Source organism: Podarcis melisellensis, assembly GCF_964234715.1.
Source record: "Podarcis melisellensis genome assembly, chromosome: 2".
NCBI lineage: Eukaryota > Metazoa > Chordata > Lepidosauria > Squamata > Lacertidae > Podarcis > Podarcis melisellensis.
The window spans coordinates 96,937,778-96,963,515 of NC_138529.1; the positions used below are offsets into that span (position 1 = coordinate 96,937,778).

Sequence of the window (25,738 nt, forward strand, 5' to 3'; positions counted from 1 at the left end):
GGTAAGAAAGCCAAGGTAGAGCTTGCCAAAGTACAAGTCAATTATTTCAGTCATCTGTGGCAAGAGTGTCCCTATTTCTGCTTCCATCCCCTTTTTTCGGTTTTTTGTTCTTCTAGGAGATGTTTGATAGTATCCTTTGGTTCAATGAGAGAGAGAAAGAGGCAGATAATCAATTGCTGTTGAGCGAGGACTGTATCAGTCCAACTTCTTCTTGTGGAAGTTTATCTTTTAATTTTGATTTTTTTATTATTAAAAAAAATGAACAAACTTAGTGATTTGCATATTGTATCCTCCTGGAGCTTTTCAGAATGCATAAAGCAAAACAGAAGTTCTCACTTCAGAGATTGCAAGGTAAACCAATGGTTTCAGAACTTTTTGGGGCCACTGCCTCCTTGGTACCATAAACTCATCCCCAGTGCCCCTTACCCTACCCTACAAAAAGCACTATTCAGAAGGGTGGTTTGCACAACCCACTAAGGAAGGTGATAACACAATAAAATTCAAAATGGTAAGAAGTAATTGCACAGTTATTCAAAATCCATCAAGCAAAAACTATTTAGCTTAATTCAACAAAAGAGATGGACCTGATCCAGGGATAGCAGCTTTTCATATTCTGATAAGTCATTTATACTTCCGGAGCCCCCTCTCCTACGACCTCTTGCCTCTTAGCTCCCTCCTAGGTAATTCCACTGTCTCCCACCAGGGTGGTACCAGCTACTTTGGGAACCACTGGTCTGAACTTCGACAGGGAAGGGGACAGCAGAGGGAGCACAAAATCAAGGACAGCAGGAGAAGAAGAACGCACGAATACAATAATAAGCATTTAGGCCATTTAAGTAGGGGGCAAGGATTAAGGGGTTCTAGTTGAGCAGGTTCTTCGCAGCTAAGACCAGGAGCGATGGGCATGTATTGCTGAATGGCAGTGTTCTCATCAGTCCTGTTCCCCCTTCCAGCACACAGCCACAGGAGATCATGTGGTATCTTCTAGGTCACACATGTGAAATCATACTGAATCAGCAACACAAAACATGCCCCAGAATCTTCTAATATGCATGGGAGTTCCTGAACAGGGAAGGGACTGTGCAAGAGTTTTTTCCTGAAAGCAGAAAGTTTGAGGATCACTGGAGTCCCCGGATCACTTACTCCAAGAACAAGGAACTTGTGGTTCTCCAAATGTTGTTGTACTACAGCCCTGACAATTGGACACATTGCCTGGGGATTATGGGAGCTGAACAGCATGTGGAAGTTCCACATCCCTGAGTTAAAGTATTTGAAAATACAGTGGTACCTCGAGTTACATACACTTCAGGTTACATACGCTTCAGGTTACAGACTCTGCTAACTCAGAAATAATACCTCGGGTTAAGAACTTTGCCTCAGGATGAGAACAGAAATCGCACAGCAGCAGCAGCGGGAGGCCCCATTAGCTAAAGTGGTGCTTCAGGTTAAGAACAGTTTCAGGTTAAGAACAGACCTCCGGAACGAATTAAGTACGTAACCAGAGGTACTACTGTATTAGGATATGATGCTGGGGTGGGGAGATATTGGAGAATAAAGGACTCCTTATCGTCCCCAGAGAACAAAATTTGGGGACAAACAATTGAGTTGGCCTCCTGTAATATAGTTATCAAAGTAGAACACAGAATGAATTGTAGTTCATGGCAAGGAAGGTTGCGGGGGATTATAAAAGGCTCAGCAGATCATGAAGTTAATGCCGTTTCTAAATAGTGGCTCCCTATTATGTAATTATTTACAATTACATTTAAGGAATATGCAGCAGTTATTTAGTTAGTTCTGATCATGTGCCAATGCTGCTTACAAGAAAACAGATAAGAGCTAGGTTTAGAGAGCAAAGAAGCCAATTTTTCAACAATTGTTTCTTCAGTCAGAGTTGCATTTTGATGCTGGAAGGGAGGGTTTATACATTTTCCAAACAAATTCAGCAACTAATCTGCATTTGTCAGCTGCATATTGCTTCACAGTTTCTGAATTTAGTCTCATTAAGGTAATCACTTTAACTTCAATATCAGCATAATGTATTCATTATCAACTCTCAAACTTGGTTCATTGTGCTTAAATTAAGTTTGTTTGAATTAATGACACTGCTCTCTCTTTTTTAACTACAAAGTTCTATTTAGCGCACTGCGAAGAGTGAGCCTCTGTAATGTTTGACGTTTCAAATCAGCATTCCATTTCCTCCTGGCTAAAATAATCGGCCACTGATTTAAAAGCAATAGATAGCATTAGTGTTTCATAAAGGAAGGTTATTATGTCATTAACTTTTTGTAGCTGCTTTTACACTGATGCAGAAAATACAAACATCTTTAGCATCTTAATTCAGGATAATTCTCTGCCCGCCTCCGCTGGTTTACTTTTGTGTAATTATGCACCACTTTTTTCAACTTTAGGCTGCTGATCAAATTAAGAAGCTGTACAACCTTTTCCTGAAAATTGATGCCACTCAAGTTGAAGTGAATCCCTTTGGCGAAACTCCAGAGGGACAAGGTACGAAAGAGAAAAAGAAAGATTTAAAAAAGCACCTTGATCTAGCAGAGAAATAGGAATTTCTAGATGAACTCACATGCATGGGAGTTCTATACTACATCCTTGTGCCAACATAACCTCCTTAATTTTCTAAGAAAATGTGCCATGGGCACACCATCTGCCTCTTTTCCACCATTGTCACATTCAAAATCCCCACCTCCTTTCCAAGGTTTGACTGTGATGTGTGATTCTGCGCTCATCAGTGCTAACCTCTTGTCCTGTTTGCATGTTTCCTTGCATGAGCAAGTCCTGACTCCTGCCCAAAACACGACAACAGGGGCTCTTACAGAGACCTTCATTCACATAAGTAATGATACAGGCTCAGCAGCCGACTTGGCAGTAGGTGTCAGGAGTTCAGGAGCCAGGCAGAGAAGTTCGGAACTGAGCAGGAGCAACCAAGATGCCCCAACCAATTTTCACACCCCTCCCACCAAGCTTTTAAAGGCCAGGTCCGGTGTGCTTGTTTACATGGCTCTCTTGCCCTGCAAGACTGCTGTGGTTATAAATGCACACTCTTTCCATCTATGGAGAGTGGCACCTGGTCCTTGACAACAATGCTGCGTCCTTCCCTATGGTTTTCCCAGTAGTGATGTAGGGAAGTGTGAGCTCGACCATAAAGAAGGCTGATAGCCAAAGAATTGATGCTTTTGAATTATGGTGCTGGAGGAGACTCTTGAGAGTCCCATGGACTGCAAGAAGATCAAACCTCTCCATTCTTAAGGAAATCAGCCCCGAGTGCTCACTGGAAGGACAGATCCTGAAGCTGAGGCTCCAATACTTTGGCCATCTCATGAGAAGAGAAGACTCCCTGGAAAAGACCCTGATGTTGGAGAAGGGGATGACAGAGGACGAGATGGTTGGATAGTGTTCTCGAAGCTACCAGCATGAGTTTGACCAAACTGCAGGAGGCAGTGGAAGACAGGAGTGCCATGGGGTCACAAAGAGTCGGACACAACTAAACAACCACAACCTCTGCCACCTCCAGCTCAAATGAAGCTCTACGCTCCATGGGAGAGGCAAAAGGGGGAGAGCCTCCATCCTTGGTTACCACAAAAGCCCACTACCACCCAGAGTTCTGCTTCTGCTTCATGAGTCTGGGCATGCCCGATCTGACAGGACCACTGGGATTGTGAAATTGAGAGGGGGACCAGAAGCACCTCCCTGCTCCTCTTGCTCCATGCGAGCACCCTAAATGCAGGCACACTCGTGGCTAATTCTAAACAGAATCGCCTTCATAGCCATAGCTTGAAACTCACTTTAGGCCTGCGCCTCATCTGGCTAACATGGCATTGAGTTAAAGGCCAATTAGACTCTCAACAGGATCTTTATCTCCCTTAACAGATGTTTATTTATGGGAGGCTTATATACACAACTCTTCTCGTAACAGCTTCCAGCATAGTTACTGTCATATTTCAAGCAGCCGAAATCTCATTTTCCATGGATTTTCCGCCCTATTGTTGCTTTACTTGATTATTTTCCCCATTTCTGATACAATATGTGAGTGAAACTTGTAATGATTCATTTGTGTCATAAGGAATGTTCAGGGCTGAGCAACAATGCAAAAATGCAGTAGTTTCTTTCTTTCTTGGCAGGCAGACAGTATCCCAAGTCGGTCCAAATCCCAAGAAACGTGTGGACTAGACCAGTGTTTCCCAACCTTGTGCCTCCAGATGTTTTTGGCCTACAACTCCCATCATCCCTAGCTAGCAAGACCAGTGGTCAGGGATGATGGGAATTGTAGTTCAAAAACAGCTGGAGGCACAAGGTTGGGAAACACTGGACTAGACTGAAGTATAAATACGGCAGTGCTGTTAGGGTGAACAAGCTTTTTTTATTCTATTTTACTTCTGATATTTCTGGGAAAGCTTTGCACCATAGATAGTCACAAAAGCAGTGTACACAACCCTCAATGAAGATACCCATCAATCAAAATAATTCAGCGTTTAAAACAAAACCCACAAGTAAAAACATAAGCTGTATTATGCTTGCTTGGAATTTCATAAAATGCCTGCTGAAATGGAAATATCTTTGCCCAGCACCTGAAGTTCAGCAGGGAAGGGCATATCTGACTGCAAATGGGAGTTCCACAGAATCAGGCCCACAAAGCTGAACCCTTTCTTCCTGGTGGATGTGAACCATAGATCTGATCCACTAACGGAGAAAGAAATATAACTGTGCATAAAGAAACCTAAATAAACGAGAAACCCTTAATGGCTCAATTGATTTGACATATTTTTTCCTACGTTTTGGTTGTCAAAATGCAGCAAGATGCCATCAGTTGTAGTCCACACAGTTATAAGCAAATAGCATAATCTTCTCCAGTAATTTGTATCTAACAGATAACCCAGTAAGGAGAACGTGCCACATTAGTGAATAAAACAGAATGTTTTGAGTCTTAGAGCGAAAATCTCTGGTTACTTAATGGCTCTCTTAAAAGCCACAGATCTTCGATGATGCAGGAAAGATAACATTTCCCTTTGCCTCAAGATTGTGTTCCTTTGGACACACAAAATGAAATATAGTAAAGTGACTTTTTTAAAAAAAAAAGAGAGCAAAACATCATAAAAATAATTCATTTATAGTAACACATGGCAATAATTCAGAGATTGAATTACAGTCATGATCAAGTGTGTGTTTGTTTTATGACCGTAACACACAATAGTCAAATTAAACTGAATTATTGGGCGAAATGATTAATGATCAGAATTTACAAATGTTGCCTCTGTGCAGGAGCTGCTGCTCTCCCCCTCGCCTCTAAAAAATTCCCTACGGCATTTTGAATAGATTTGTGGCACCACGAACAGAACAGTAAAAGAAACCAGATTCAAAAAAAATTGGAAAAGAAAGATGTATTATTTGTAAATTATTGTATTACACTTTCTAGCTGGCTTCTAGGTGTTTTGCATTATACTAACTGCATGCAGATTAGGGCTGCAGCCACACAGCAGTTTATTCCATTTCCCTGATGTTTCCCTCACTGTTTATTTCTTCATTGTATTTGAGCTTACACGTAATGTAAAAGACACTTCCAGAAAACTAATGGAATATGGCACACGTTTAGCACTCGCTTCCATGTGACCTGATTCCAGGAAAAAAAATCCATTTCCCATTCCTTTCAATGGAAGCCGATGTAGTAGATACAGGTGGCGCTGTGGGTTAAAGCCTCAGCACCTAGGACTTGCTGATCGAAAGGTCGGCGGTTCGAATCCCTGCTGCGGGGTGCGCTCCCGCTGCTCGGTCCCAGCGCCTGCCAACCTAGCAGTTCGAAAGCACCTCCGGGTGCAAGTAGATAAATAGGGACCGCTTACCAGCGGGAAGGTAAACGGCGTTTCCGTGTGCAGCTCTGGCTCGCCAGAGCAGCGATGTCACACTGGCCATGTGACCCGGAAGTGTCTCCGGACAGTGCTGGCCCCTGGCCTCTTAAGTGAGATGGGCGCACAACCCCAGAGTCTGTCAAGACTGGCCCGTACGGGCAGGGGTACCTTTACCTTTACCTTTATCCTGTGATCATGACCTCAATCCGGATACAGTAGTTTGCAATTGTTATGTAACATGTCACCAGGAACCTAGGATAGTGATCTTTGTTTACATTAGTTACAAGGAAGGAATTTCCAACTGAACATACGGGAAAACTTTCCAGCAGAAAGAGCTGTTGGATAGTGGAACAGTTTCCCTCGGGAGGTGGTGGACCCTCCTTCCTTGGAGGTTTTTAAGCAGAGGTTGGATGGCCATCTGTCATGGATGCTTTAGCTGAGATTCCTGCATTACAGGGGGTTGGACACAATGACCCTTGGGTCCTTTCCACTTCTTCGATTCTATGATTTCAAGACTGATGACAGAAGCCCATATAAATATCCTGCATTAATATTGGGAATGGCTTTTTCGGCTGTGGCTCCGATCTGGTGGAACGCTCTGCCAAAAGAGACTAGGGCCTTACGGGACTTGACATCTTTCCGCAGGGCCTGCAAGACAGAGCTGTTCCGCCAAGCCTTTGGCCAGGGCACAGCCTGACTCCCTCCTTTGGCAATCTTCTCAGAACTCTAGCCCAATGGTTGCCATCAATTTGATTTGAAGTAATTTTGTAATGAAATGATTTTAGAATGTTGTATTATTTTATTGTTGTTAGCCGCCCTGAGCCCAGCCTCGGCTGGGGAGGGCGGGATATAAATAAAAATTTATTATTATTATTATTATTATTATTATTAGGTGTTTTGCATCCAGATGTATATCCACGTTCAATCTATGAGTGTGGTTATGAATAGAATTTGAATGTTCTGCTGCTTTGGAGCAAGTAGGCAATTTGTTTACCTCCTGTATCACAACACAAACACACCCTGGTGCCGCTTATGAAACCCTGGATTAAATTAATATCCTTTTTTCCATCGAAAAGAGATCAGTAGTCTTCAAAGAATGCAAAAATAACTGTTGGTGGAATAAGAGATCTTTACTTTAGGCCCCATATGCACTTTGTATTTAAGGCAGTATCATACCACTTAAAGCAATGGTCGTTTCCCCCAAATACTCTTGGGAATTGTAGTTTTGTAAGAGTGCCAAGACATATTAAGAGACCCCTGTTCCCTTCACAGACCAACAGTTACCAGAGTTCCCTGAGAAGTGGAATTGACCATCAAGCTACTCTGGGAACTGCAACTCTGTAAGGGGAATAGGGGTCTCCTAACAGAATATTGGGGCAGGGGAGCCATGCCTATTTAAAGTGGTGCCATAAATGTGGCCACTGTCCACATGTATCCCCTCACGCCCTGGATTCTTTGGGCGAAGCCATAACCCTAACCCTGCTGCTTTAAATATATATTGCAGGTGGACCAGAGTAGTAGGTGAACAGGAACGGCGAAGAACTCTGCAAGTGTTGTTGCAGTTCATGCTTAAATTGGAGATTAAAATGTCTGTCCTAGATGGCCCCAAGGACTGCCAGCATTCTCCTTGCCCCTTAGCATAAGCTGTTGAATTCACGCATCTCTGACAGCTTCATGTCAATAGCAAAAGCAGTGGGAAAGCACTCCAAGAATAGAAGTGCCGGGGCTCTCTTTGATATTTGTTCAGGAGAAGAAAAAAGTGCATTTGTATAATCTATCATGTATGTAACAATATTCTTTTGACGGCAGAAAATGTTTTATAAATATTAATAGGTGGGCTTGTTTCCCTGCTGTTTTGCAATGTTGCTCTTGTTAATGGTGAAAGTTCTGCAGAAATGAGATTTCCATGGTGACGTTAGGAAGGTCTGCCAGGAGAGTCCTGCTAGCGGTGCAGGCATGGATCAGGGTTTCATATCTCGGTTAAGAGCAAACCCTGGTTAAGGTTGGAGCCGGAAGCGGGAAGGAGATGTTAGAATTCCTGCTCCATGATTGCAGTCATGGGATTGTTGTCATTCACATGACGGTATATATTTTGACTCCACAAAGTGGGAAGTGACGGAGACAGGATGTTTGTGTTACTGTGTTCCGTGAAGCGGGACTATTGTCCTTTGTTCTTTCTCTTTGCTGTCTGATGCTAGAGAGAGAGGGAGCCATGTTGCAGTACTCTGTGTGTGTTTATATGTAAATAAAGTAGATTAGCCAAAGTGCTGAGTTGCTGAGGTTTGTTACGCAAGCTGCAAAGACTGCGGATCCCTAAGTGTGCCGATGTCTGTTGGCATCGGTGATGTTCGGGCAGAAGAAAGCTTTTGAAACTCCCGAGCGAAAGACCAGGAGGGAGAGAACATGCCAGTCGGGCATGTGTCTCTGCCAGGGCCTACTCGAGTGTAGGACAAGCTCCTGACAGGAGAGTGCAATCTCACAGCTCCTCATATGTGTGATCTGCTTCCAAAATTGCACTTGTTTATATTTAGCTGCTTTTTTTTTGTTTGATTACTTCTGTTTGATTTTAGGTTGCATTTCCTCTTGTTTTCAGATCTGTTTGTTATTACATTTATACCCCACCTTTCCTCCAGGAAGCTCAAGGCATATGTGGCTCTCCCCCTCCCTAGTTTATCCCCCTGTTTTTCTCTGACTGTGTCTGTTTGTGCAGGACATATTAAAACAATCGCTTAAAGGCTTTATTAACATAACGCGTAAGAGCTACAGCTATTACAGATTTGTAATTAAACACATGCATTGTTACGTCGGTCTGTTGAGAACATTTATGGGAGACTGCTCTGTTGAGCTTCCCTTTTCTGCCCTGACTTTCATTGTGTGTTTTCGCCACGCTGGCGTTCCACATCTTAGTTTAAGACTCTTGACACCTGGTAGGCCTATGGCAAATTGAGTTTTGATGTCTGCTGTTCTAAGTCCCTGAGGCCTGCTTCTGTATAATTCTGTTGGGGGGCGGGGAGTTACATTGATTTTGCAGAGATCAGGACTATGCACTCTCGATACTGGAAAGTGTGGTGCTTAAAAATTATGCAACTCTATTTCACATTTGGAACTAACCACTCAATAGCTCTGATGTATTGATTTCATTTCCCTTTCATTTAGTTGTGTGCTTTGATGCCAAGATAAACTTTGATGACAATGCTGAGTTCAGGCAAAAAGAGATATTTGCCATGGATGACAAATCTGAGAATGAGCCAATAGAAAATGAAGCTGCCCATTATGACTTGAAGTACATAGGCCTGGATGGAAACATTGCCTGTTTCGGTAAGCAAAAATGTATTCATACAATACGTTTCTGTCTTCGATTCAAAGATCTTATGTGTTAAAAGATGGGGGGGTATTTGGAAGCTGGGGGTGTTTCAAAACCAGCATGCAATAGGACATGGAGGTCTGCAGTCCAATGAAAACCAGTCAACAATTCTGCCATGCATGCAGGTCTTTGAAGAAGAAGAAGAGTTTGGATTTGATATCCCACCTTTCACTCCCTTTAATGAGTCTCAAAGCGGCTAACATTCTCCTTTCCCTTCCTCCCCCACAACACTCTGTGGGGTGAGTGGGGCTGAGAGACTTCAGAGAAATATGACTCACCCAAGGTCACCCAGCAGCTGCATGTGGAGGAGCAGAGACAGGAACCCGGTTCACCAGATTACAAGACTACCGCTCTTAACCACTACACCACACTGGCTCATGACTAAAGTTGTCTTTTGGATTCCCAGCCATGTGTTTGACATAACCATTAACAACCATGGAGGCTGCGTTCAAATAACCATATCTCAGTTTAATGAGCCAAGGTATGAATGAGCCTCACGGCTGCATCTACATCCCATTTGCACAAGGTCCTGAACAAAATAGAAAGTTTGCAGTAAACTTGGCTTTCCCAGGAAACTATGGTTAACAGCTTCAGATATTGAAGTTAATATCTTGGCTTGTTCTGAAGCTGTTAACCCCAGTCTCCCAGGTTGGACGAAACAGGAAACTATAGTTAACTGAAGACTTCCTGGTTTGTTTGCCAGCTCAAAGGTTGAAATCAAAGGCTCATTCATAGATTGGCTAATTAAGCTGCAATATGATCGTCCAAACGCGGCCACTTAGTAACATTAAAAATGTGCGGCAGAGCTGTTCTTCACATTTAAGCTGCATGCAGTCATTATTCTTGGCATATGCGCGCTCTGTGAACATCAAAGATGCCAAATGATGGCGGGTGGGTGTTTTACTTACTTCACAACTGTGTTACTGGAATTGTCAGCCATGTATCCAAAAAGTTGTCAACATTTGAATAGAAATGAATTCTAAATAACGGAAGGAAAAGTAATTGCTGCCCCAAGGAATCTGGGCAGAATGTTTCGACTGCATACCCAGAACTATCATTTGAATTTAGAATCAGTGTTTTCTGTATTGCTTCCTGTATGGAGAACCATCAAAGAAAATATGCTACAGACAATGAATGGGGCCTTTTTAAGGGTTCATGCTCTTCTGCACATGATAGACCTATCCAGTGGAGCAAGTCATTATGTTTTGGTGGACGCCAGTCCAGGCTCCCTACCTACCACCCAGGCAAGATTTTAGAACACTTGAGACCTCGACTAGATGTCACTCAAGGAATCCCTGATCAGAATCTTTCACTTTTTTAAAACATTGAAATAGCCATATGGGACTATTAATGGATCAGCGAATGGGGAGTGGACTTTAGCTGGTTCCTCCCATGAATTTCCCCCAGTCTAAATTGCCTCTCTCCCCAAGCTGCTATTAGCAATTTAGGGGTGGGGGTAGATAAGTCTCTAGATCTGTAGTTCCCAATTGGTGGTCCGTGGGTCCGTGGCGCCATTTCCGTAAAAAAAGCTACCTCTGAAGGAGCATCTCCACCCCTATCGTTCTACCCAGACACTGAGGTCCAGCGCCGAGGGCCTTCTGGCGGTTCCATCACTGCGAGAAGCCAAGTTACAGGGAACCAGGCAGAGGGCCTTCTTGGTAGTGGCGCCTTCCTTGTGGAACACCCTCCCACCAGATGTCAAAGAGAACAACAACTACCAGACTTTTAGAAGACATCTGAAGGCAGCCCTGTTTGGGGAAGCTTTTGATGTTTGATGCATTGCTGTGTTTTGGTATTTTGTTGGAGGCCGCCCAGGGTGCATGGGGAAGCCCAGCCAGATGGGCAGGGTATAAATAAATAAATAAATAAATAAATAAATAAATAAATAAATAAATAAATGGGAACCACTGCTCTAGATCAGGGGTCTGCAAGGTTTACCTTCATCCCCATGGAGATCGCTCCGTGGGCTGGATTGCGAATGCGGGGGGCTTGGTCCAGGAGCGGGTTGTGGGCCGTTTAAACGACCCACCGTGGGCCGCTTGTGCCTCATGGGCTGCAGGTTGCCGACCCCTGCTCAAGATCATATTAGAAGCCCCAGTGCAGCTGCTTTGTTACTAAACAACAACAAAAGGATCACAGATCTCAGGTATGTCATGGCTACAACCATACCATACATTTAAAGACATGGCTTCCCTCAAAGAATGTTGCGAATGGTAGTCCTGTGAGGGGTGAACTACAGTTCCCAGGATTATTTGTGGGTAGCTTTATTCTTCAAATGAATGGCGTGGATGTGACCCATGCCTGGATTGGCTCTTAGTGAGAAGCATGGGACTATTTTTGAGAGGGCGAGGGGAAGATTCTCTTGTACACACAGAATCTTCCTACCCAAACCTTTGCCTTTGGATTATTGTCTCTTGTTTCCTTACAATTCTTGTTCACTTTTCTTTTTAAAAAGTTTGATTAGGTTATATATAATAATGATGATGATTTATTATCTATACCCCACCCATCTGGCTGGGTTTCCCCAGCCACTCTGGGTGGCTCCCAACCGAATATTAAAAACACAATACGGCATTAAACATTAAAAACTTCCCTAAACAGGGCTGCCTTCAGATTTCTTTTAAAAGTAAGATAGTTGCTTATTTCCTTGATATCTGATGGGAGGGCGTTCCACAGGGCAGGCGCCACTACCGAGAAGGCCCTCTGCCTGGTTTCAGTGTAAGTTAACATTATACTTTGGTTCCCCAGCATTTTAAAAGCCTAACCTGATAAACAGAATGTACATGCGTGACCATGTAAATTTGGGATACTTTATTGTTTGAAAAATGTTTCAGTTAATGGAAATAAAAGATTAAATTATTTATCTGGACCACTTATATTTAAGCAAAAACTCTTAAGTGCTTTACAACATAACTTAAAGTGCTTTACAACATAACTTAAAACATCTGAAATAAACAGGAGATACAAAAAAGAGGGGGGGAACCAGGGAATTTTTACGTTCTGCAGAACACTATTAACAACTAGAGCATCATTTTTAGTATCAAAATAAATATTACACATAAAAATCAGTTTCAGATATACAAGGAAAATTCATAATAAAAATGGAAATAAGAGCTGAACCAGTCCATATTTGACATAAACATTTCATTTACACTTTTTTTTAAGCCTTCATGGGAATTTTTTAAAAAAATGTAGAGAAGTAGTTTTTTGCTCCTCACAGTTTATGGCATGTAGATTTCTCTCCATGCTTAATTGCGAGATTCAGAGATTGTGGTAGAACAAATTTGTAGCTTTGGTACTGAGGTCTTAATCTAACTGGAATTAACATTTTTAAAAGGATTTGTAGCTCATTAAACCAATAGCACCATCAAATTATATGCCTGAAACATCCCATTCGGATTGTAGGCTCCTGTTCAAGGAATTTTTAAAAAATAAAAGCTTACTTTGTAGAGAAGCAATTCAATTTAGCGTGCCAAAGCATTTTCTTCTCTCTTACCCAGATGAGTTAATGTATTTGCAACACAGGCAACATTTAACATAGCAGAGGTGTCAACCATTAAAAAAAAGAAGATAAAATCTAAAGCATTGTCATCAAAAGAATATCCAGTGGGAGTTTGGTTAAAAGGAGAACTGAGTTTTTAAATATTTTCCAACAGGATGTTAGCTTTATGCCAAGGTTAATGAAATTAGACATGGCCCATAAAACTGCCAAGGGAATTAAGGGATCAGTGGTAAGTGAAGGAGACGTTTTGTGGGGTTTCTGCTGGTTTCAGAATATGCTTTTTGCTCCTAATTCCCTGGGAAAGTATATGCAAGTTCAGAACATAAAACTGTGAAAACATCATTGTGTTATGCACAATTAAAATTATGCCTCATTTATTAAGTACTAATCAATTAAAATTACCCTATGAATGGGCATAATTTAGCCTGCAAGTCACATGCAATCCCCAAGCAAGGTTTGCTCTATGTTTTCTTCCCAGCATCTGTCAGGTCTCCTCTCAATCTCTATACAAAACCAGTGGGGAGCCTGCAACAAAACATTGCAGTATATTTCCCGACTCTAAAAAGGACTGTTCCTCTTCACCCAGCCTTGGACAGGAACCTTGTACCACTGTTTCGGACTTCTTAGCACCCCATTTTCTCCACCCCGCCATACTATATTGGGCCTTCAATCTAGGCTTGCAGCTAGCGTTGAACCATGAGGCCAAAGTCCAGGACTCTGCAAATCACCACTCGGAGAACAGCAATTGGAGAGTCAACAGCAGACAGGCCCAATGGTGTCAGCTGGGTCTATTTGGGCTCTCACTGGTATATTTTAACGGAGGCGGGGGGAGTACACTTGCAAATAGTGCTGCTCTGTTTCCACAGATAAATGGCAATTGCAGCAGAGAGCAGGACGTTGCTGTATGGCCTTTCTTTCTGACACACACACACACCAATAGTGAAACATGTCTTAGTCCATTTAGTTCTGCATAATCACTGGGGAGAAATGAATCAATAAATAGCAGCCTAAGAATGCCAGACACCAAATATTGCTGATGTCTTCTTTGTATCCATGTGCATTAAACCTGAAAGTCCATCTCTTTTACACTGTTCCCTGCTCTCTCTCTCTCTCTCTTTATTGTATTATTAGTGACAGCGTTTTCCTACCACTCTTAAACTGTAACTTCTCTGGGTAGTGGTAGTGGCACTTTCTAAACGGCATCCTTACGAGTCTGCATTTCGCCATTTTAAAATGCACAACTCTGATTCTCTTAATTGCAGTCAATGGCGCTGGGCTTGCTATGGCAACGTGCGATATCATTTCCCTTAATGGCGGAAAGCCTGCCAACTTCCTGGATCTTGGTGGAGGCGTGAAAGAAGCACAAGTATATCAAGCATTCAAACTGCTCACCGCTGATCCCAAGGTAAAGCCTGTTGACTCTGCACAGACGCTTTCTCGATACACTCGTATGTTTGTCTTCATAAAGCCAAAAAGTGTGCACTGAGTAGCATCGAATGCAGCAACTCTCTGAAGTTGTGACAGTTTGAGTCTGCTTGGCTCAATCCTGTTCAGCTACAAGAGGAGGGCCTTAATGGCTCAGTGGCAGTGCTCCAAAGTAGCAGAGCTCATGGAGCACAGCTCCTGCACTGAGAGGAAATGCCATAGCTCTGTGGACTGGTAGCTTCACATGCACAAGGTCCCAGGCATCTCCCATTTGTGCATGCGCAAAGTTATTCCCAGCCCTACTGATCTGTCTCAACACCCCTTTTGATTTCGGAGACATGCATCTGGCCCCAGGTTGTTATGTGTGCTTGGGCCGCTCACAACTACAGCTTGATCACGGGACTGAGGTCACCACCTTCTGTAAAGCTTCAGCTCAGGTTCACAGTCTAGCACAAAATCTTTCTGTGATCCCGTTGTTCTGATTCCTTTGGAAGTAACACCAAGCACCTTTTCACCCAACCATGGTTTTATTATTTTGTCCTAAACCTCCACTGCTCTGCAGGATATCTTTTGAGAATAAAGGGCTAAGGAGTAAACCCTACATAAATCCAGAGTGGAGTCCCTAAGACAGTTGGATGGCTCCTTGTAGGCCTCCTTCCGGCAACTCCTGATACTAAATGTATTGCTCTGTTTTCCTTTGGACCACATAAGCGAGGCTGGGAGCAGGGTCTTATCATCTGGGCAGCCCAGGACCTCCATACACACTGCCCAGGCTAGCACCCTGGGGAGGTCACTTCAGTGCTGCTAATACTGTGGTTTGACTTCACCCCTGAAGGCACACTCCATGGTCTTTTGAGGCAAATGAATGTTGATTGTACCACATTGTAAGCAAACCGTAAGGAAGAAGTCGTGTCATAAAACTGAGCAGGCCTTTGGCCATTTCAACCACAGCCATCGCATTTTGAAGCTAGCAAGCCCAGTAAGTCTTATCTCCCAATGCCACACTTTTATGCATTACTAGTTGTGTGGGAGCCATTTCTGTGGGGCTGTCTCAGAAGATGGTGGGCTCTCCTTCATTGGAGGTTTTTAGCCAGTCGTTGGATGGCCATCTGTCAGGAATTTAGCTGCAATAACTGCATTTCAGGGAGTTGTACCAGATGAAACTTGGGGTACCTTCCATTGAGTTCCTGCACCACTGCAATCCAATGAGCATCTGAATACAGAATATATGCAGATCGCTTTCACACTTGCTCACCATGCCAGTCATGTAATGCCATTTTATTGGGTAGCTTATGTGGATATTCTAATGGTGTGAAGGAGAGAAGCACAGGAGTCTTGATGGGGAATATATGACTGGGGTATTTATAAATTTCCAAACAGCCTGGAATCACAGTGCAGTGAGAAGCAGTTCCATTGTTCTTAGATGAGTACAGTGGTACCTTGGGTTACAGACGCTTCAGGTTACAGACACTTCAGGTTCCGCTAACCCAGAAATAGTACCTCGCGTTAAGAACTTTGCTTCAGGATGAGAACGAAAATCGTGTGGCGGCAGCAGGAGGCCTCATTAGCTAAAGTGGTACTTCAGGTTAAGAACAATTTCAGGTAAAGAACGGACCTCCGGAACAAATTAAGTTCTTAACCCAAGGTACCACTGTATGTCAAAGTTACCAGCATGAGTTTGACCAAACTGCGGAGGCAGTGGAAGACAGGAGTGCCTGGCGTGCTCCAGTCCATGGGGTAACGAAGAGTCGGACACGACTAAATGACTAAACAAACAAACCACTGTATGTAAAAAGGGGCATGAACTGAGCCAGTTGGGCAGCAAAGACTAGTGTAATTACCTCTGCCTACATTTTTTTCCATATTCAGATTATTACTGCAGCAATGACTGGCATCGTGCCATGATTCAATGTGAAAGAAACAACACCACAACTGGATTTTTGTACTTGTTGTTAATATCACTGTTCGCCAAACAACAGCTCGGTTGGTAGAACGTGAGGGTTGTGGGTTTGAGCCCCATGTTGGGCGAAACATTCCTCCACTGCAGGGGGTTGGACTAGATGGCCCTTGTGGTCCCTTCCAGCTCTACAATTCTATGATTCTCATCTCAGAAACATCAAGTTTCAATTCCTGGCTTTGCTGGAGACTTTCTGTGGCAAATGAATCAAAGGGCCTGGTGCATTTGATCATAGTGTCTATTCCATTCGGGGGGTTTTCTTTTTTCTTTTTAACCCATCGCAATTTTATTTAATAATTCTGATTTCCTTTCATCTGCTCCTTTTATTTTTTTTCTGTTTCATGTTATCTCTTTTAATTAATATTATCCACTTGGCTCTCTGATAGAAATGCTTCCTGTTCTGTAAGTTGGAGGGAATTTGGCCACCTCGAGCTTGCCTCTCTCCCTCGCTCGCCACGTTTGTTCTTTTTCACTCTTTCCATTTTTACTTTCTCGGTTCTTCCTCCAGCTTGTGTCCTGCTGCTTTTCAGAATACGCCTTTTTTACTTTTCACTTTCATTTTTATTTTTTGTATATAAAGCATCCCACTGGACAAGTTGGGCTTTTGCCATCCTTTGTAAAATAAGTGCCCTGCTAAAAGCGGTGTCTGCCCTTGGGCGCCTTGCTAATAGGAATGTCAGACCTTGACAGGTAGGTACAATTAGAGCCTGTGGCTTTGTCCACTGTAGATTTCAAATCAGACAGACATTATTGCCATCATCCTTTTTTAAAAAAACAGAAAAAGGAAAAATATTAACCTCTTTGGCTTTGACTGTATGCCTCTGTATACCACTGCTTTGCTTCCTGAGTTGTTGTTTTTTAAAATATATATTAAATATATTCATGCTGCAGTTCCCTTTAAATCAGGCGCATCTGAGCTGCCTGTCCCTTTGGTTCTGCAGAGTGAGGCTTAAGTGTTGCCCCTCATGTCACTGCTGTGGTTGTGCACACCGGAGAGATTACGTCACTTTTTCCTTTCCACAGCAAGTTATGAGGAATATTGCAGGCGGAGCCGAATTGGGATTTTCATCGATACATTTCAAGCGATCTGTCTCCTGTTCAATGCAGACATGCATCAGCTATGCATGGTTTCAGAAGAAGTACAGATTGCCTCTTATTCATAATCACCACTCCAATAGCGTGGGGCAGTTTTCAAGGCACCATATAAGCTGTTGGGATGTAACAGGCAGGAACGCAAAGCCTTTCTAAAAATCCTCCTGCTCCACTTACATTTCCTCTTGTCTCTTCTGCGCTGCTTCCCATTCATCTGTCTCAAATCACCTTGTGTTTATGTTGCTGAAAAGAACTGTTTGGCCTTCCACCGCTGGCCCTTTAAGACTGGGACAGACAGCATCAGGACATTCATTCCCTGAGATGCTGTAGCCAAGCTACTCCTCAAATCCCTATACTATCTGCTCTCAGATCCAGCACAAGCTCCCTGTCCTTACCTTCAGAACCCTCCGTGGACTTACCCTCCACTACTTACTTTGCTCTTTTATCTCAATACATCCCTGTCTTCACTTTTCCAGCTCCACCAGCACCCAACACCTGAAGGTCTTCTACTTCTTCGTAGACCTGTGTGAAGCCACCTCTTCCTGTTTTCAGATCCCTCCTCGAAATCCACCTTTTCCATGAAGCCTTTGGTACTATCCTTTAGTGCCTCCCATCCCCTTCAGTGACTCAGTGTGCAACTAAGCCTAAGCACATGTTACTGAAACAACTGCATGTTGCTTCCCTGTTCAGCCTTGTCTCAACCAACCTCCCTCCTTCTGTTGTTCCTCCTCTGTCAAATTCTAGATTGTAAGTTCTTCACAGCAGGGGCCTGGACTCTTACACTCTATAAAGCACACCCATGTACACTGAGGGTACAGTGAAAACTATTATTAATATTGCCTCTGCCCCACACCGTCCTAGTCCACAGTGATATTATTATTATTATTATTATTATTATTATTATTATTATTATTATTACAGTGGTACCTCGGGTTACAGACACTTCAGGTTACAGACTCTGCTAACCCAGAAATAGTACCTCGGGTTAATAACTTTGTTTCAGGATGAGAACAGAAATCGTGCTCCGGCGGCGTGACGGCAGCAGGAGGCCCCATTAGCTAAAGTGGTACTTCAGGTTAAGAACAGTTTCAAGTTAAAAACGAACCTCCAGAACAAATTAAGTACTTAACCAGAGGTACCACTGTATTATTATATTTGCAGAGCCAGTGTGGTGTAGTGGTTAAGAGCAGTGGACTCGTAATCTGGTGAACCGGGTTCTCTTCCCCGCTCCTCCACATGCAGCTGCTGGGTGACCTTGGGCCAGTCACACTTCTCTGAAGTCTCTCAGCCCCACTCACCTCACAGAGTGTTTGTTGTGGGGGAGGAAGGGAAAGGAGAATGTTAGCCACTTTGAGACTCCTTCGGGTAGCGATAAAGCAGGATATCAAATCCAAACTGTGATGGTTCAGAATTTATCTGGTTAAATTCCCCTGGTGTGTGTCACCTGCTAACGTCAGCTTACAGAAGCTGGGCGGAGACAGAAGCTTTTAGAAGCTAAGAAGGAGGAGTTTTTCCCTGTACTTTCACTTCTCTCTGTGTATCTGAGAGAGAAAGACGTGCCTTTGGACATGGCTGAAAGAAGCCCTGGACTTTAATGCTGTAATGTATGAATAAAGAGCTGTAAATAGACGAACCTGTCTATGTGTGTGCTTGCCTGGAAACTAGGCTGCTTTACACGCTGTTCAACTCTGCTAAGCCGTGACCTGAAGGGAGCAACAGTGGCGCAGCTGTGAAGAAGTGTGCCGGACCCGTTATAAACTGCTGATTGGGATCGTAAACCTGTCCCCGGTCGCGGCCCCATCGATCAAGGGAAGATCGATATCTCCACACAAACTACTACTACTACTCTTCTTCTTCTTCTTCTTCTTCTTCTTCCTCCTCCTCCTCCTCCTCCTCCTCCTCCTCCTCTTCCTCTTCCTCTGCCTTTCCCACCCCTAAAGGCAGCAGTGAACAGCACAGAGGGGTGCTGCTGCTCTGCTTGATGGCAGAATTGCTACGACTTACTAGGATGGGGCTGGGGCAGGGTGAAGGCAAGATCAGAGCTGTGCAGTAGTGGGAGCACCCGATTGGCCCTGCCAGCATGCCTGCACAACCCCAATCTTGCCTCTGCCCCACACCGTCCTAGTCCACAGCAATGCTGCTGTCAGGAGGGCAGCAGCAGAGCACCATTCCAGGCAGCAGTTGCTTCAGGGCTCAAAACACAGCTGCAGCAAGACCTCTCCTCACCTTTAGTGCAGCGTCCAGATGACAAGAAGGGCAGGTGTGGGTGGGGAAGTTTACTTGTAATGACTTCCTTAGATGCTGTTTTTAGAAAGCTAGAGGGAGAGCATGGCTTGGCTAAAAGTTCTCCACGCCTCTCTCATCCTTCCCCCTATCCATCAAGGTTGAAGACGGGCTGTCATTAGACTTTCAGGCACTCCCTTCTGGGAAGCATTGTTGACATTGCCAGGATAAAATGTTCATTGGCTATTACTGAATGGGGGTGGCTAATTGCATCCAAGAATTGAAATCTTTATATATCTGGTATGGTGGGGTGGGGAAATAATAACCTGACATTGTTGTGACAATCAGACTTCACAATCCATTTATTTCTAAACACTTCTTGCATTGGAATTTGTTTCTGTAAGTTGCTCCCCTCTTTCCTTCTGATTATTTGAGCAATGGTATCAGTATACAGAAGGGACACGGGTTGCTCTGTGAGTTAAACCACAGAGTCTAGGAAGGTCGGCAGTTTGAATCTCCATGACGGGGTGAGCTCCCATTGCTCAGTCCCTGCTCCTGCCAACCTAGCAGTTCAAAAGCACGTCAAAGTGCAAGTAGATAAATAGATAAATAGGTACCGCTCCGGCAGGAAGGTAAACAACGTTTCCGTACGCTGCTCTGGTTCGCCAGAAGCAGTTTAGTCATGCTGGCCACATGACCCGGAAGCTGTACACCGGCTCCCTCAGCCAATAAAGCGAGATGAGCGCTGCAACCCCAGAGTCGGTCATGACTGGACCTAATGGTCAGGGGTCCCTTTACCTTTACCTTTTTATCAGTATACAGAAAGCCCGTCATGTTGAAACGAACCCTCATTGTTTCCGGGGCATGGTTTTCTGTAAACAAGAAACTGAGTAATAAAAGAAGTTTCTTCGAGGTCACTGATGCTTCTGTGATCAAGTTCAGACATGGATCTCACACAACTCCTCTGTAAGCATAGCAGTGGAGGCTGTCCGCTCTGCTCAGGACTGACCTGTGTGAACTCTTGTTTCCTTTCCATGAGGCAAAAGGATCACACAAACCTCTGCATGTGACTGCAACACACTCGCTGTAGGCTTGGTCTAAGCTTGGGTCCTGCTTATAGGCTTTCCCATAATCTTGTTGGCCATGGTGAGAACAAAACGCTGGACAAGCTGGGACCTTTGACCTGATCCAGAAGGGCTGTTCTTCTACACTCATATAGCAGTGGAGTTCCTATTAGAGACAAGTGATTGATTCAGGTTATGTTGAGCGTGTCTAAAGCTTGGCTGTGGTCAATTGCGCATTCTTAATTGTTAGAATCTTGCCCTTGGACCAAAATCTGCTTTAGATTATTCCTTCTTTATTTGCTTAAAAAAGAAAATCAATCTTTTCTGTATAAAATACCCAAGGCAGCTAACAAAATAACCACCAAAACAACAATTAATTAAAACATGACATTAATAAATTTAAAGTGGCGCTTAAAAAAAAGAAATCCATAGCAGCATAGGAAGGTAAATAAGTAGATAGATAGCAGTAGAAAGGTTAGCCAAACTGCCATGGCATCATGGCCAGCAACTGGTCTGGGAAAGTTAATGAGCAGACGCTTACTGTATTTCATGGGAACTGCCAAAATGGCGTCTGCCGCTTGAATAGGACTTTTGGATTAGCGTGAAAATCCACACAGGACTATAATAATGTTTGCTTCAACTCGCTTGTGGAAATAACTCAGAGGTTATTAAGAGGGAAAATGATAGCAACAACAAGATTGGAAGGCGGGACTTGTGAACATCAAAGCAGCAGAAATATGAGAGGATTGGGCCCTTCTGAGCTCGAAGCATGGGTACCCCCAACAAAAATTTAAAAAAATTTGCAAAATATTTGGACTTTATGATATGTATTGGCATAATTTGGATTAATTAATGAGACATGATTGGATTGTTAAATGGAAATTTAATAAAAATCATTTTAAAAGAAAAAAGAAATGAGGCGGTCTTTATCCTCCACTTAAAATCCAAAAGGAAGGAAGACAGTTGAACCCCACTGGAAGAGAATGCCTTAAAGCAATGGGGGACCTGTGGTCTTCCAGATGCTGAGACTCCGGCTCCCATCAGCCCCAAACAGCATGACCAATGGGAATTGTAGTTCAACAACAACTGGAGAGCCGGAAATCCCTCATTCCTGTTCCAGAGTCTGGGAGAAACCAGTGAAAAATCTGAATACCCACCCCATTTCATAGCATCAGAGAACACAGAGGGAGAGCCTAATACAGGGGTCAGCAAACCTTTTCAGCAGGGGGCCGGTCCACTGTCCCTCAGACCTTGTGGGGGGCCGGATTATATTTTGAAAAAAATAATGAACAAATTCCTATGCCCCACAAGTAAACCAAAGATGCATTTTAAATAAAAGTACACATTCTACTCATGTAAAAAGACGCTGATTCCTGGACCGTACTCGGGTTGGATTTAGAAGGTGATTGGGCCAGATCCGGCTCCCGGGCCTTAGTTTGCCTAACCGTGGCCTAATATTTCTAAAACTTATGTCACACTTTTTATGCCTGTTAACATTGCATATTTGCTACCACAGCATATGGTGATGGCCAGTAGTGGACAGCATGGTGGGGCAAAGGTGCTTACCTGACCACCTGACAGGGGAGTCACTGCTCTTTACTGGAAGGAGAAGCCATGAGGCAGGGAGGTCAGTGGAGTGCAGACACCCCAGCAGGAGTGTCAGATGGTCTCCGCTGGTGTGTCTGCACTGCACAGACCTCGCTGCCTCCTAACACCCACCACAGTAAACAGTATCGACCCACCTATTTGGACGTCAGGGAAATCCCTCTAACTGATCATGCTGCTGGTGACCATGAGCTTCAGGGGCTCTAAAAGGGGATTAGAAAATTTTATCAAGGACTAGGTTGGTAATGGCTACTGGTCATGATGGCTTTATAGTATCTTCAGGATCAGAGGCAGTCACTGGGTACCAATGGTGGGAGAGAGCTATTGCCCTCATCTCTTTCTTGTAACCTTTCTGGTTGACCACTATAGGACTAGGTGGGTTCTGAAATTTTCTCTGTTTAAAACGAGACGATGTTATTTTAAAAGTAGGTTTGAAAAGGCAGGAATAGCACAGTATCTCTTGCTAACAGAACAGAAGCTTCTACTTATAATATTTAGAATATGGTCAATAATAACATTAGACCTTTAATCAAACCAGCTGATTATTAATAACTGTTTACTTGTCGTATTCAGAGGAGATTATATTGACTGACATTTCTCCAACACTGTAAAATGTTGGCTATTGGCAGCTGTTAGCTCCCATAAATGGAATAATTGATGACAAGCTTAATTTGTTTTCTTCTGCAGCCATGCCTCAGTCCAAACACAGACTGTTGTTTTCTGAATATGGAATAAGCATTTCTTATTCATGTCACTTTTCTTAAGCTTGTTTACTCCTGTCCAACGAATCACTTCTGTCTAAGGCAGCGAAGGTAAAATAATGGCAGGGGAACATCAATGCCATTATGTTGTGTGTGTGTGTGTGTGTATGAATTGGAGATCTTTTGGCTTTCCATTTTCTCAACATCTCAGGCAGTGATCAGAATCCTGAAAAGAAGGTATCAATAAACATTTCTGCTATTTGCTTATTTCTGGAGCTGTTGCGGGTATAAAAATAATACCAGTTGTCCTTTTAAAAAATACTTTCTTACCACTGCTGTTTTCCTTTTGAAGCAACTATTCTTCTGGATTTCTTTCCCTAAAATTGCAGCCTGTTCTGCAGCATAATGGGCAGCTTTTCTGATTATCAAGCGTAGAAGAGGTCAAATGGCGGAAGAGGAAATAAATGATATTTTAGATGTTTAGTAAAACGAAACAAAAAAATAGAAAGTGGAGATAGAGGAGGGAGAAATATAGCACCACAAATAAGTATGCTGTCGCAATTGACGTAGAAGCTGGAAGAACCTGCCCCCACCCCTGTTTAGAAAACCTCTGGCTTCCATTAAAATACATTAAGGTGCTTGCAATGATGAGTTTGGACACCCTTTTTTGTGTGGTTGTAAAGAGAACTGCATTTGAAGAAGCGTTAAACACCACCTCTTTTAGCACTGCTATTCCAATTGAGTCTCCATTAAAAAACCTGGAAAACCTTAGGAGAACCAACCATGGACTCTGCATCTCGCAGTACCAATTCCTGACTGAGGCTCATTCTGGCACTGTCCGCAGTAGGAAGAGCTTCGTCCCAAAGTATATTTTTCTCTCCTCCCCACTGTGGGTGAATTTTCATGGCAGCTCCAACTACTGTTCCAAGTTGCTTGGCTCAAGGCAATTCGAGGCAGCCTTAAAGAGGGTTCTTCATTACTGCTATGTTTAAATCAATCTCTCATAAAAGACTTTTGCATTTCTTGGGCGTAGTCCAGATAAGATAAAAGTGCCTGAGCTCCATTGAAATCAATGAGACTTCAGTCCACATCAAGGCGCTTGAGCTGCATTGAATGTAGCAGGACTGAAGAATGCCTTTGCTTTTTTAAAAAAATGGATTACGCTTCCTGACACCCAATGGCTCTGTAAAGACTTCTACTATTTGTTTGTTTGTTTTAAGAGGATGCATCCCTCCCCCACCCTCACCCCCCCCCCCCCGCTGTCCAGTATACCGTTGCTGGCAGGCGGTAATGAATGAAGCAAAATGTCAACGGCCTTCGCTTCTCAATGTAACGCGGTATGTCAGCAGCAGATTTATTTGAATTGTCAGATTGCATGTCATTAGGTAATAGAGAAGCAACCATATTTTTCTGTGGTCATTAAGAAGCCTTTTGCATTCCGATTCAAATAACCATGCATCTTTTACACGCCTCATTGCCCAGTTCTCCTCTGCGCAGCATGAAAGCGTCTTTCATTTGTGACTTGCTCTCCCCCCCACCCCCCGGATGCAAGGAACGCGGTATGAAGTTCCTGGGAAGCTGGAGGAGAGCTGGGGCGAAGAAAAGAAAGTTTATTTCAACAAAGGCATAGGCAGGGGTCAGCAAACTTTTTCAGCAGGGGGCCGGTCCACTGTCCCTCAGACCTTGGGGGGGCAGACTGTGGTTTTTTTTGGGGGGGGGAGGAAATGAACGAATTCTTATGTATACCTGAAGGAGCATCTCCTCCCCCATCGTTCTGCCCGGACACTGAGGTCCAGCTCCAAGGGCCTTCTGGCGGTTCCCTCACTGCGAGAGGCCAAGTTACAGGGAACCAGGCAGAGGGCCTTCTCAGTAGTGGCGCCCGCCCTGTGGAATGCCCTCCCATCAGATGTCAAAGCGATAAACATCTACCTGACATTCAGAAGACATCTGAAGGCAGCCCTGTTCAGGGAAGTTTTTAATATCTGACATTTCAGTGTATCTTTTATCTTTGTTGGAAGCCGCCCAGAGTGGCTGGGGAAACCCAACCAGATGGGCAGGGTACAAATAATAAATTATTATTATTATTATTATTATTATTATTATTATTATTATTATTATTATTATTATTATTATGCCCCACAAATAACCCAGAGGTGCATTTTAAATAAAAGCACACTTTCTACTCATGTAAAAACACCAAGCAGGCCCCACAAATAACCCAGAGATGCATTTTAGATAAAAGCACACTTTCTACTCATGTAAAAACACCAGGCAGGCCCCACAAATAACCCAGAGATGCATTTTAAATAAAAGGACACATTCTATTCATGTAAAAACATGCTGATTCCTGGACCGTCCGCCAGCTGGATTTAGAAGGCGATTGGGCCAGATGCGGCCCCCGAGCCTTAGTTTGCCTACCCATGGGCATAGGGGTAATAAGATTAAACTATGGCCCACATCACCTAGCCTGCAGAGGGACTTGTGCTTAGGGTTGAGGTCACGCTGGATAGAGCATAATGACTTGCATGCAGCCCTTAGCATCTCCACTGTCTAAGATGCAAGAGAGCATCCATTCCTGGGCTGTGTGGCCCAACAGTGTGACTCCATATAGTTCTAGGGTTCATAAATTCAAATGGAGATGATACAGATGAGGGGTTGGCAACCATTTGAGGACAGTGGACACACTGAAAATTTCGTGAAAAGGTTGTGGGTGTCAATAACAAATGGCTGGCATGGGGTAGGTGGCATATCACAAAGTGGCTGCTGTGGACATGTGGCATAGCGCAAAATGGCCACCACATCCAAAGGGACAGAAAAAGGATAGAATCACACAAAATGGTGTGAGGTGAGCTTTTTGTACCTCCTTTCTATATGAGAGAGAGAGAGGTTGTTCAGCCCTGGAATACAATGAAATACAGCCATGTTTAAGGGTGAAGATTCACTCTAA

At 43.6% G+C, this 25,738-nt stretch overlaps 1 protein-coding gene across 1 annotated transcript in view; it reads left to right on the forward strand.

Moving 5' to 3' along the window:
* The window catches only part of SUCLG2 (succinate-CoA ligase GDP-forming subunit beta), a 223,078-nt gene that overhangs the window by 132,177 nt on the left and 65,163 nt on the right, over positions 1–25,738 (forward strand). Inside the window, exons 7-9 of the mRNA XM_081902928.1 lie at positions 2,409–2,505; positions 9,015–9,176; positions 13,987–14,129. Coding sequence (XP_081759054.1) covers positions 2,409–2,505; positions 9,015–9,176; positions 13,987–14,129 — 402 coding nt within the window. The remainder of the gene's footprint in view (positions 1–2,408; positions 2,506–9,014; positions 9,177–13,986; positions 14,130–25,738) is intronic.